Below are 13,559 nucleotides of genomic sequence, written 5' to 3' on the forward strand. Positions count from 1 at the left end.
AATACTCTGTTGGCTGCAGCGGAAAATATAAGATGGTAGAGCTGCACAGAGACGAGCTGGAATACAACAAATTAGAAAAATCTACACGCAAGATTGAAGTTACTGTAAAGTCAATGTTTTCTGCAAATGTTTGTGGGGAAACTTATGCAGGCATTACATGAGAATTATATATAACGTATGAATATATATGTGAAACAAACACAATGCATAAAGTCCATTCATATTTAAATGCATAGTGCTATATATAATATACTATGTGTGCAGCAAATGCATAATACACAACATTCAGCAGTAATACAATGCTGTGAAATACATGGAGCAAAAGTCCCAAAGAACACCATGACATAGCGCTTAATAAAGTAAAAATGTGACACCAAAAATATAGTAGTAATATAATACGACTGGTCTGTCCGTATGTAAGTAAAATTATACAACACACTATAAAACACTGTGATATATAACACTAGTAATATATTAGAAATATTTGCAAGACTCCAGGGTCTGTATTTTTTTAAAGACATTCACAAAGAATCAAAGCTATTTATCAAATTTCTTACAGCCTACAAACTATTTTGAAATGAAGATGCTGATCGTGAACCAATGTACAGCTCAGAATGGGGCATTTTTAGTCTGTTACATATATTTGATTTGGTATATTTCCATTTTTCAAGGACAGTCACCTTAAATGACTTCCCCAAGAATCTTAGATAAAGGTCGGACCTTTGATAGGACATTAACCCACTTTTTTTTGATATACATACAGAGATATGTGTGTTTGGATGCTTAATATTAAAGACTACAGATTAAATCATAAGTGATTTAGAAGGAAAACTATATCACTAAGTAAAATGTAAAAAAAAAAAAAGTCTGATGTGCCAGTAAAATCCCTTCATTGTAATTGGCTAATTGTGCTCTGAGCACACATGTGATGGATCATGTGATCATCATTAAAGGTTACTCCACCACTGAGCTGGAAGTAGGAGTCGGCTGTTTGATAAATGTGTCTTATTCTTGGCTCTTAGCGCATTTTGTATTTGATAAATGCAGATTCCCCTCGATATATAAACTCTATATAAAGGGGTCTTATTATTATAAAGTGATACCAATTCTCCTCATATAAGGACGGATGCTACAAAAGCTGTTCAAAATTGGTTTGGACGTCCTCTGTGAGAGTCCCTCAGACACTTGTTTTCACCGCCAGTCATTCACTTTTTCTTCCCTCCCACTTGTTCGCTGTAAAACCCTCTCAGACTCTAAAGACCTGCTCCGGGGAGCCTGCAGAGGTCTTGGCTACGCTTCAGATCATCACTGCATGAGAGGCATATGATGACACAGGGCCTGAGTCATGTGTTGTTGTCTTTAGAGCGCACTAACTCGGCTGGCACGCTCCACACGGACCCCCGGCAGGCCCACTCTTACTGCCTCTAGGGCCGCAGCAGGACAGGCCACAAACACCAAATACCCTTGGACAGTCGCTCGAAATACAGCACAGCGGAGGGCTCAGAGACACACAATGTCAATCACAGCACAAAAAAATCGAGGATAAAGGCCTGCTTGGTGGCGATTTAAATGACTGAGTCTCTAAGCAAAAGGCTCTCCAGTCCTAACCTCACCCACGTGCTTCACTGAGACGTTTCCCTGCACACACAGTCGCTGCAGCTAGAAGTGAACTTGATCATAACTTTACTTCTTGAAGTAGACGTTATCCTCTTCCCAAAACCAGGTGTAGGTCAGGTTGCCGGGATACGCCTCCGCTTGGCAGGTGAAGAGTGCATTCTGGGATATGTTTACAGTGACGTTTTCGGGTGGTGAGACGATGTATGGAGGCCCTGGGAGAAACACAGACACGTGTTGTAGTTAGTTGTGCACCAGCATCAGCACTCTTTAACTCCTCAAAGCTGCAATAACAAACTCAAAACTGACATATTATCACCTTATCCACTCCCTAGAGTAATAATATGATTTATTTGTTTATTATTCATGCCAACACATGAATGTCAGTCCAAGTTTAACTCTCTGTTTGCTCGGTTTTTGGTCTCCACCAGCTCTAGAGGATAATATTTAGCTCTTTAGCTACTAAATGTTCCACTATGTTCACCAGATAGTTTTTAGCTTTTTCTGTGTGGTTTTTGGTGATGAGCAGGTTGCGCTCGGTTAGTTTTTTTTAAAGCATGTTTAATGAAAACAGCTGCTGAGAGCTGCAAGAATCGAGCACAACACTAAAGTTGTGAGTCACTAAACCGAAGCAAGCTGAAAGAAGCTAAAAAGCTCAGTAGACATGAGTGCAGCTGCAGTGTAATTATCTGTGTGACCTCTTTTTACGTTACACATAGTCATTTGACTTATTATTATTTCAAAAGAACACCAAAAACCAATAGCTTTTACATAGTTTCTTAGCTATTTGGGGGAAATAACTATACTTTTATTCAACTGGCTACCCAGTTTCTAAAATTTTAAACTCCACCAAATGGCTGAAATGCTCTTTTAAGTTTATTTACTTTGTCTAATAGAAAAGAACAGTGTCCAAACCCAGTAAATAAAACATTTTGTATACAACAGAAGCCTAAGAAAACCATAGCATAAAAGCCAAGCATAAAAAAATAACTATATTTCAAGCAAAAAGTCATAATATGCAGCATATTCTTTGTAAGACTAGTGGTTTTTAACAAACCTTGTTTACCTGTATTTGACCTCCTGTTTATTTCAATCTGAACAAACTGCTCGCACCACCCCAAGCACTCACGGTGAGGCTGTTAATATCCATAGTTTACTACGAAGAATCAGTTTGGCTTATCTCATCACTTCCGTTGAAAAAAAAATCACACAAATACCAAACTAATAATTTTAACAAAAAAAAAAAAAGCCACACACAAGAGGAATAACATTAGATTTTTATCACACTGACACCATTTAAAATTCAAAAAACTTAGAATTGCATGGAAATATTTAACCACATTGTGTCCTGAAATCTTTCAGGTGTCTGATATCATTTAAGACCGCGCTTGAAAATCTCCATCTGGTTGATGTAAGTGTAACTTGTTTCTCGACGTATCACAATATCAAACACGTGTTCTGCTGCAGCAAACAGCAGAAAACAGTTAAAGCAATAAGAAGTATGATTAAAACTAATTCTACAGCTCACGCAGGTCATCACTGCTTTGGAAGTGTCAACTTTTTTTCTTTCAGGAACAGATCAGAGTGAGGAAAAGCACACGCTAAGAAGTATTTACAATATATCACCACAGCCTGATGTAAAACACAGGGAGCAGCCAGCTAGTGTAGCCTTAATAGTAGTCAGCGTTGCAGCTTACGCGTGCTTCACATTGTAACCTCTCCGTCCCCTGAGGTACTTGAGGTTTGCGCTTAACTCTCAATAAAACAGCAGAAGCCATGAAAGGTAAGCTGTCTTTTATGAGAGGGCCCAGATACAAGCCTCCTGGTTATTTTCCCTCTCAGCGTGCGCAGCTTTATACATCAGGTGGGACGGCTGGCGGCGCTGAGAAAAACTGTGCGGGCGTCTCACATAACAATTAAAAACAGATCACCGGAGTGAGAATCATGACTCCTCAGATATCTGCCTGTTATTGCTCTGGGTGTGAGCAGTAATCATAGCTTTTATTTCGCTGCGCTTTTTGTGGCAATATTCAGCCAAACTCCAGTGAAAACATTTTGTTTTTGCGGTTTTCTGCAGTCACTGGTGGAACATGTTTGCAACAATGCTGACATTATTCTAATATTAATATGACAGAGATTAACAAAGGTTACCGTCGTGGCAGTAAGTTAAACACCTAACAGCATAATTTAATCAAAGCAAGTAGCCTGGCAATTAATACAACTTTTATGTTTTCCAAGCTTAAAGAAAAATACATATTTTGTAAATTTTATCCCTCGCGAGCTCAGTTTTGTCATAGATGCTTAACAAGGAACCCTGTTTCTTTCTTTCTCTTTTTTTGTGGTTGTTTGATGCAAGATGTATTTTTCCATTGTATATAAATCGGCCTATCCATCTCCAAAAATGTAGTTTTGGATGTTTAGCTGACATTTTCGTCTCATATACAATCAGCTTTGAGTATGAGAACGCCGCTTGTCAAGAATTATTTCAGATTTTTTTGCATTATTGCTACTACCTGAGGGGAGAAAAAAAAACCCCAAAAAACATTAGAAATGACCTGATTCTGGTGTCTTTGTACTTCTTGTTGGTTTAGTTTGTTGTTGTTTCTAAGCCTGCTGTGTAAGTTGTCATGTTGTTATATTGCTTCAATCTCTCCCTGTTTGTGTTTCAGAGTCCTGACTTTGTATTAAAAGTCTTAAAATAATGACTTTAACTAAACTGATATTAAATATTTCAACATATTTAGACATTTTGTGCCTTAGTTTGAAGTTGCAGCTTGTGGTGACTTTGTACTGAAATGCATTTCAGTAAAAATATATTAGTAATATTGGTAATATAGTGTATATATGAGCTAAACTAAAAACAACAACAAAAAAAACTGTCTCGTTTTCAACTCTGTGACAATGAATTCACAGATAATCCTCTGAGGTTTTAATGGCTGATTTTGCAAAAAAAAAAAAAGGGGGGGGGCTTTTTTCTCAAAGCATAAAGAAGACTTCATCAATCTGAACAAGATGGCCAAAATCCACCTGGCACTGTGGGTGAAGGAATTTAAATCACAAATCAAATGTGTGAAAAGTGAATGGCTGCAGTGTACTGGCACTTAGTGGTGCATTTTGTGTAAAATTATTTTAGAAATATTTATGGGGGAAAAAAAATTATCTAATCAGTCTAAACCAGTAAATGAAATATGAGCTCATTGATTTTTAAATTAAACTCAAATTAACCTGCATCTATTTTGAAGATCAATTATTAACTTTAGTAGTGAAAGTGCACAAAATCTTTTTTAAATGTGAGAATTCTGTCCACAAATATGTCTGTTTCTGCTCTTGTATTTTTATTTATTTTTTATTTTATTTCAAACAAAAAATTTAAAACAAAGTCAACATCTGATACACAAAACCAGAGTTTCAAAGTCAACAGTATTCATTAACTGTTGATCACTGATCGGTTATGGGTTTGGACTCTTAGAAAACATTATAAATCTGCCTCTGTGCAGAAACAAAATGACTAATCGATAAGGTGCGATCGTAAAATCTGCATTATAAAAATTAGCTATCTGGTAGAATTCATGTATTGTGCATTGCCAAATGAACAATAAATAATTAAATGCTGTTAGTTGTTGTTCCTTTGTGTAGTTAAAAAGATGCCGTTTGGATGTGATGGAGGCCTCTGCTGCAGTGTGCTGTGGTGGAAAGCAAAAGGTATCGAATCGGTAGTTCCGCTGGAGGCCTGAAGCCTTAATGCAGTTGCATCACATGCATCACCGGCTTCACTCCTCACTCGGTTACAACACAGCCACTGTTTAAATGTGTGTTTGCGGTGCGTGTACGTACCTACGTTTATTGTGCTGCGAAAGAAAGAAAGAAAGCGAGGAGTAATTCCTCCGCTGTGTTTGCACCTGCAGAAGTCAAGCGTTAAAGCAGACCTTACAGTGAGTCCACCAGAGGAGCAAGATGCTCAGTTGCTTGTTAAATACACACTGTTAACTCCCCCAAGCCCCTGTTGTATCAGGAGACTGAGAGGAACTGGAGGCTGGTATCACAACCATCTATCTGATCTGTGTCTAGCAGAGAGCCTGGTTAATGGACCGGAGACAGACAGTGACGTTCTCGCAGACAGATCCTGTTCTACACACATGGCTGTGCACGAGAGCCAGCGCACATGCACGTAGAGAGAGTCCAGACTGAGCTATTGACTGCTTGTTACAGACCCAGAAGGTATGTTACATACATCAGTACACCAGAGAGCCGCACGCCTTTGCCTGTAAGTATAAATAATGAAACGTAGCTACCGTATTGATGCAAATACAACATCAGGCCGCAGGTAGGGAGCAGGAAACACGTTTTTTCATTTCAGAACCTGGTGATCCGTGCAAATGCATTTGTCAACAGCGTTTATTAATAAAAAGGCTTCTGCGGTTCATAATCTATGGAGACTCTTTACCTTGAACCAACAGACGGGTAGTGTGGAGCACTTCTCCCTGGTCACTGTAGGCTCGGCATGTGTACGCCCCTCTGTCATCTCTGGTGATGCCAAGGATGGTCAGACTGCCATCATGTACCTGCGAATTAGAGTGTAGGAGAAACAGATAAACATCCAGCTTCTGACACAAATACATTGAAGTAATGTGATCAAATAAAAAGACAACAGTGAAACAAGCATTAAATAAGAGCTGCCATGATTCATCAACTGGAAGAAAATTAATTAGGAGCAATTTTGGTTCATCTTCTGAGAAAAAAATACAAAACCTCACCGGTTTCTGCTTCTGAAATGTAAATATTTCCTAATTTTCTGGCTCTTCTATGACAGTGAGCTGAATAATTTTAAGTTGTGGTGTGACATAATAAGGAACTTTAATTCATTTGGCATTTTTTCTGACATCTTATAAGACTCAATATTTCATTAATTGAGAAATTTGCTTCTAAAATTGTTCACAATCAAAAGCAAAAGCACACAGCATAGAGAAAAAGACAATATATTAGCAAAGTTGTTTTGTTCTCACTATTTCAGGTCAACCTCATTTTTGCAACTAATAATTATTTTCAATATTGATTAATCAGCTAATTGTTTAGTCCAAAGAAGCAAACGCCACTGGTAGTTGACTATTGGGTGGTTTAGTCAATAGCACATTTAAAAGCAGTTATGGCTATGAAGGAAATGAATGAATGAAAAATACTCTATTTATCCCAGAAGGGAAATTCAATATATATTTTTTTTAAATTCTATGTGTAAATATGTATCTAAATTTGTCAAATAAATCTTCATTATTGTTATCAAATACAGAAATATAGAGCAGCATAAAAGGAAGCTACTGCAGCTATTACAGTACCCCAAATCAGTCCTTAAGAGCAGCACTTTAGATCATGTTTTCAGGGATATTCCACCACAGATCAAAGGTGGATACCATCCCCACCCTTGAAGCAAGTTTGTGGTGAGAATAGTCTAAAGATAGTCTAAAGAAAGCACATAAAACACTTAGAAGTCATGAAAGTGTCACACTTTAATTAACTCCATGTCTGACTCCTGCATATGGTAACCTTGGAAACGTCCAACCCTATGTTGCTGTGTGCAGGCACTGATGAGAACCAATAAGTGGTGAGGAAACACATTAACCAAACCTAATAGAAATACCCTCATAAATTATGCAACAGGTTGCGAGAGGCTCTGTCCATTCAAGTCACACACAGCTGTAGTCTGTCCATTCACACAGCTGAGGGGAGAATCTGCTTGGCCTGCAGAATTATTCCTATTCATCTGTCTCTCAAACGTTTTATAGCCAAGAGATGCGACCAGCGCACAGACCAAAGCAGCATTCAACTTCTGCAAGTCTGTTGGCAAAACTGTATCGTCATCCATCTATCACAAGATAACACTTTGTGTGTCGCTGCTGTAAACACACAACACGAGTGCGAGGGATGTGACCAGTCATTTGTTGTGAAGCGTCACTTTGAGGTTTGGAAAGTCATTTGCATTGATTAAAAGAGATTAAAGTTGTCTTTATTTCAATAAAGAATTCTCTCTGGATAATTTGGTCTGTTTCTCTATCCTGCTCAGCCCTTCCTTCATGTACCAGTTACTTTCATTGATCTCATTTCATATGATGTTTTTTAGATTTTTTGTTATTTTTTTTTGTAATGTGGACATTTTTTTTCTTAAGATACTGAGTGTGAGTTTGTTTGACAAAAATGATAATGCATCAGAATCAATTTTGTTGCTAATCATTGGCTTAATCCAGACTGTCAGGATCAAAAACATTGAAAGCAGAAAATAATATTCCTATATGACATTTATATGTTTTTTTTTTTTTTTTGGACACATCTTCATCATTAAGTACCTTGGATTGACACACGTTAAAAACATTCTACATGTTGCACCTGAAAACAAATTGCATTACTTGTACGTGCCAGTATCGGAGATATCATCGAGATAGAGATTTAGATTAAGAGTTATAGATACAGTAAAGTGCAGCACATTTGAGGTTCGCCATGCATTGTGGGATTCCAGATGATGTAAGTGTAATGAGTGAAATTAACTTGTGTTGTTCTAAAAATCCATTATGGAAGGAACACAGTACTGGGACACTAGATTCAGTCTATGGAGGAGATGACAAATTTTGTTTTTGTACTTTGCTCTGGACCTCCTGAGGGGTTTACTGCACAGCAAGTTTAACATAACCAGGCTTTCTTTGAGTAAGCCGGTTCAACAAAACCTAAAACCCCTTTTAGAGATCACAGGTATCATGATCTTAGTTATTCACTTTCTTTGTTAACCTAGATTTTATTTAGCAGATTCTTTGAGTGCTTCCTTAAAAGGGGGACGTTTAATGCATGATTTGACTCTTTTGTGGAAAGTGGACCAATGACACACAGCATACTTTAGTCCTGACAAAATTATCACCGAAAATAATGCAAGAGATGAATGCTGGTAGAAAATAGCTAATGGTCGAAGTTATTTTCGCACTCAGTTCACTCTCAGTGCAGCTGCTTGTATCTACAGTAACAGCTGCATGCTTCACTTTCATTTATTTAAACATGATATACAAAAGGTACACTTAGGTCTGACTCTGTCCTATATTTTTGTTTTTTGTTTTTTCCTGTGTCGTATCTGTGTACGTCTGTTGAAAGCTGCTACCAACGATGTGAATTTCTCCACTGTGAGATAAATAAAGGCATATCTTATCTTATCTTATCTTAATGGAGACATAGGGAGATCCCTTCAGTTTTGGGAAAAATCAAAGTGAAATAACTGTTACTGATGGAATATTCTCTTGTAATCTAAACAGCATGTAAACATATACATGCGTTTTCTGCAGCTAATTAAAATCACAGACTCTGAACAGAACCTTTTCCACAACAGGTTAGCTGTGCAGCATCAGTTACCATGGTGATGTAGCAGGTTAAAAATGAGCCACCGTCATGACATTAAGGTTCAACGTATGACATTAATCCATAGATTTTTCTGCGTAGTGCCTCAGGACTAAATATACAAACAACAACAAAGTGCTATGAGGTGCAACATCATGTACAGTTGGATGATGTGCTGGTTGCTTATTTACAGTAAACACAGTTTTCTTGTCAGCAAACTCTGCACTAGCTTGGAACTCACAGCAGTGACCGGAAAGTGACACATATCACACTTTCGATCGAACTTTCACCAGTTTGAACAAAAAGTTTGCAGCTGAACAGATAAACAAAACAAAAAAGAGGCAAGAGAGGGAAGCGAAATAACAACCGCAGTTTCCAGTGAGTTTTAGGTTCAGTCAGAGGCCGAACACACTTCCGCAAATTGTTTTCAGCGAGCTTGTCATTGCAAACATACAGTTTTAGGGGTGAATTGGTGCAGTTTGTTTCCAAATCCTTGGATTTAATGTTGCTCTGAATCTAAAAAAAGTCAAAGAATCAAACTGCCGTTGGACAGAATCCTCACACTCCTACACGAAGCGAATGCGGCAGCGATTGTAACAGACTTGGAGGACAGCAAACGTAACAGGATCTGATGATATGTAATGGTCATCAGTCTGTTCCAATACTGTCTGTGCCACTGCTGAACTCAATCCAAGGTGAGGGAGGGAAGATTAAAGAAAAGAAGGAGGAGGAGGAGGAGGAAGTCTGCAGTAGATAAGGTGAGGCATGAGATGAAGGCAGAATCTCAATTTCTGTCACATGCACTTCACTGGCACATCCAGCCAGAGCGATATTTGGTTCCGAAAGCTGCTGTTGTTTTCCTGCTTACATTTATTGTTTGTGATGTTTGCGAATACCCTTATAATCCCATCTCGCTTTCTGTCCTCTCCTTCTCCACTTTTGTATTTAGTGTCTCTGTTTTAAGTCTTTTTTTTTTCTGTGCGTATAAGAAGAAGAAAAAAAAAAAGTAATGAAGGAAAGTAAAGAGAGGAGGAGGAGGTGGAGGATGAGGATTCCTGCTCCTCTCTAACCCTGTCTGTCACATTCCTCCCTTTCTCCACGACGTCTCCATGGATCCGAGCATGTGGGTGAGCAAATATACCCTCATGCTCGCTCTCTGTCACACGCACAGTTTTTTTCTTCTCGTCGAAAGAAAGAATGAGCTTTTTTTCCCGAATTTTCAGGGGAGCTGCGCCGCAAAACAGGATGAGGGAAGCGGATAAAACGCAAAGCGAAGCAGCTGAAATACGGCGTTTTGGCTCTATTTCCTTTTTCAGTGCGGCATTCATATTAAGACTAATGCAATATTGATGCAGAAAAGGGAAGATTAATAATGCATCAGAATGTTGTCTAATCATTTACCGACGGGATGGTGTTAAAAGGAGGAGACTGGAGGGAGAGATGGTGGAGCAAAGAGGCAAAAAAAAATTTAAAAATCAAAGAAAAAAAAAAAAAAGAGGGGAGAGGGGAGCAGCCCTGAACAGACACTCCTGTATGCTCCTGTCACTTCCTCTACAGTGTATCACACGGGCAGCTGGGAAGAGTTGATAGCGCCTGCAGCAGACTGCAATATCAGTGACATATGAGAATGTGAAGGCATGCAGAAAAGGAAGGCAGCAAAACCACCTTTGAGAAAGTCCCCAGAAAACAATTACAAGCTGGATGAAAAATGCCCTTCACCGTTGTCCTGCACTCGTTAGACGTGATCTGCTGCGTTCCGGCAGCTCTTTTAGCAATAAGCTGCTGTGATTTCATTTTTTTTGCTTCTCCCCTTGTCGACTTTTGTTTTCAACTTTTGCACGGCTAACTCCAGACAATTGGGAACTTGTTGCACAGAGCGAGGCGTGTAGGTGGAGAGCGCGGCTGATTGTATGGCTGGAGCAAGACGAGACATTTGCACCTTTTTGTCAAGACGCAGCATCCCGTGGCTGCAGTGCATCATCGCTTCACGGAGCTTCTTTTTTTTTTTGCTGTTTCTGAGTCATCTATGATGGAACTGCGTCTTTGATTCCACGCAACTAACACCAACAAACCTTGTTGGTTTATGCAGCTGAGACATTTTGCTGCTATCAAACCGCACGGAGGCTGAGCCAGAAATATCTTGTCATGACATCAGACTGTCTACATTTGGGAGTTTATCAACAGGAATAAAAATCAGGCATCACCAGACAACAAAGCGGGCTCAGAAATGTGAGGAGTGCTGCCAGTAGCTGCTCTTAATGTGGTTAGCATATCTCAGGGTGTATTTTTTATTTATTTTTTTATTTTTATTTTTTTACTGAAAGCATTACAAGGAAGAAGAAGCAGCCTGACTGTCAGTCATGATGGGCTGCCGGGATATTTGGGTCCTAATTAAGCAAATATCTGCAACTTTTAACTCCCTGAGCACCAAAACCCACCGGTGGGTTTCCAAGGCATGTTAACTTTAAAAAACTGGCAAGATTACATCATGTATCGGAGCCAGAAACAGTGAGAAAAACAGAAAGAAGTTGTATTTTTAACTGGTCAACAACCCTTGAATGAATCATCTGCTGTTCCATCAGGAAAGTTAACCAAATATAATCTTCAACTTGTCATATTTCTGCTACCAAAATCATTTTATTCTACATGTGTCACTTAAAAATTCACCCAAATCCTGAAAATGTGCTTCTCGGTGCATCTGTGAAGCCATTAGTGACTCAGCTGTAAAATAACAATCACGTGACAAAAATAAAAGACTTTTCAACTGAACTGCAGACTGTTTAGAGACGCAGGTGTGACAAGTGGAAGAAAATTAAAAATGTAAGTCGTAAAATATCTATAGAGTCACTTTGTAACATCTGTGGACACATGAAAAAGTTGTACATGGTTCCATTTTAATTAATTTCTTTCTTTTTACACCATTATAACTTTGTTCCACTGTACCAAATGGATCGTTAAGTTCTCTCTACTTTTAGCCATAGCTGTGCTGTTTCCATAAAGGTGCAGGACTTTATATTATAGTAAAGAGTAGTGAAAAATGCCCAGGGTTAACGTCTCATTCACCAAAAACATACAGAAAGAACTTTGCACAGTCTGTCACACAATACTCTCACTATTCTCACCATATGTAAAGTAACTCACTGCTGGCAGTTTTGTTGTTTTTGGACTCCGATCAACAAATCTCAGCCAGTTTTAAAGACTAAAGCAGGTTTTCTTTAAAAAACCGGATACGACAACAACAGAACAAACTGGTATTAGCGTATTAGAGTGAGATATCGTCCATAACGTACGACCATTACAGATGGGCTCAGTGGATGACACCATCTGTGCACAAACCCTGCTTCTATTCTGGTACACAATCATAAATGGGAGTTATGGTTATTACATTTTTTTTGTTCATTATGTTCTTACCGAGTATTTTGCGTTGGTTGCGAGCTCCTCCCCCTCCCTCAGCCAGCTGATCATTGGTTTTGGATTTCCCTGGGCAGAGCAGCTAAGCAGAGTGCTTCCCCCTTCCTTCGCCTCCACATACTGTGGCGGCGTCGCTGTAAATGAAGGTGGGGCTGCGGAGAAAATAGAAAAAAAAGGAATCATTTTTTTTATATAACAGTAGACTCGAATAGCTCAACGGCTATTAGGTGGATTGCGGTGAAATGTTATAAGGCTGTTGAAAAGGGGGCCTCTTGTTGTGAGTGTAATGATTCCTTTAGCATCATCAGCAGGCCGGTTTTCACTCAACGCGTTCACGATGCATTGGCACAAAAGTTTGCACAGTCATTAATGATTCCCAGATGAGCCTTTTCCTCCGGGGCCACCGTGACATCTAGTCGATGCTGCATCATCAAATCCGCTCCACACATCCATGTCTTGCTTGGAATCAATTGTAGAAACTTCAATGAGCCGCTGACTTTTCCTCTCCTCTCATGCCACAATCATTATCTTATACTTTTTGTTGATGAAATACCTTCAAAACTGATTACTTTGACCCCTTTATTATCTCTGGGGTCAATTTGATTCCATTCAATGTTTAACGTCTCTAAATAAGTGGCGTCATTTTGTTCAGTTTTATTTAAAGGGTTATTCACACATAAACTTGGGAAACAATTTTAATTGTGATCATTTTCTGGAGGTTTAAATTTCTGGGAGTCAAACTGACCCAAGGATAAAAGATGTCATTAAATTTGAAAGGTAGTAGGAAGGTAATATGAGCCTCAGCTGTACATTGGGTTTAATGCTAATTGTTAGCATGCTAAATTGCAAAATTAGTATGTTTTGCTGACATCAGCACAGATTAAAAAAAACTAAGAAACTGCTTCACAAAGCTGCAAACATGTCTGTTGATTCCAGCAAAAGGTTCTTATTTAAAGTAGATCTGTAAGGATGCATTTGTTAATTCATCAGCTGTCAGCTATTAAATGAACTGTTTTTGTAATCGTTAACTGAAAAATTCTCTTATTCCAGCTTCTTAAATGTAAATATGCTTTATATCCTCCTCCATGACATTCAACTTAATATCTTTGGAATGTGTAAAAAAAATGTTTTTTAAAGAGTAATTGAGAAAATAATCAATACATTAATCA

At 38.6% G+C, this 13,559-nt stretch overlaps 1 protein-coding gene across 1 annotated transcript in view; it reads right to left on the reverse strand.

Annotated features, from left to right (window-relative positions):
- igsf9ba (immunoglobulin superfamily, member 9Ba) overlaps positions 1-13,559 on the reverse strand; it is a 74,341-nt gene that overhangs the window by 24,689 nt on the left and 36,093 nt on the right. Inside the window, exons 4-6 of the mRNA XM_008288783.1 lie at positions 12,391-12,542; positions 6,059-6,176; positions 1,688-1,829 (exon numbers count right to left, since the gene is read on the reverse strand). Of these exons, the coding sequence (XP_008287005.1) occupies positions 1,688-1,829; positions 6,059-6,176; positions 12,391-12,542 (412 nt within the window). The remainder of the gene's footprint in view (positions 1-1,687; positions 1,830-6,058; positions 6,177-12,390; positions 12,543-13,559) is intronic.

This window comes from Stegastes partitus, unplaced genomic scaffold (assembly GCF_000690725.1).
Source record: "Stegastes partitus isolate 25-593 unplaced genomic scaffold, Stegastes_partitus-1.0.2 Scaffold574, whole genome shotgun sequence".
Taxonomy (NCBI): domain Eukaryota; kingdom Metazoa; phylum Chordata; class Actinopteri; family Pomacentridae; genus Stegastes; species Stegastes partitus.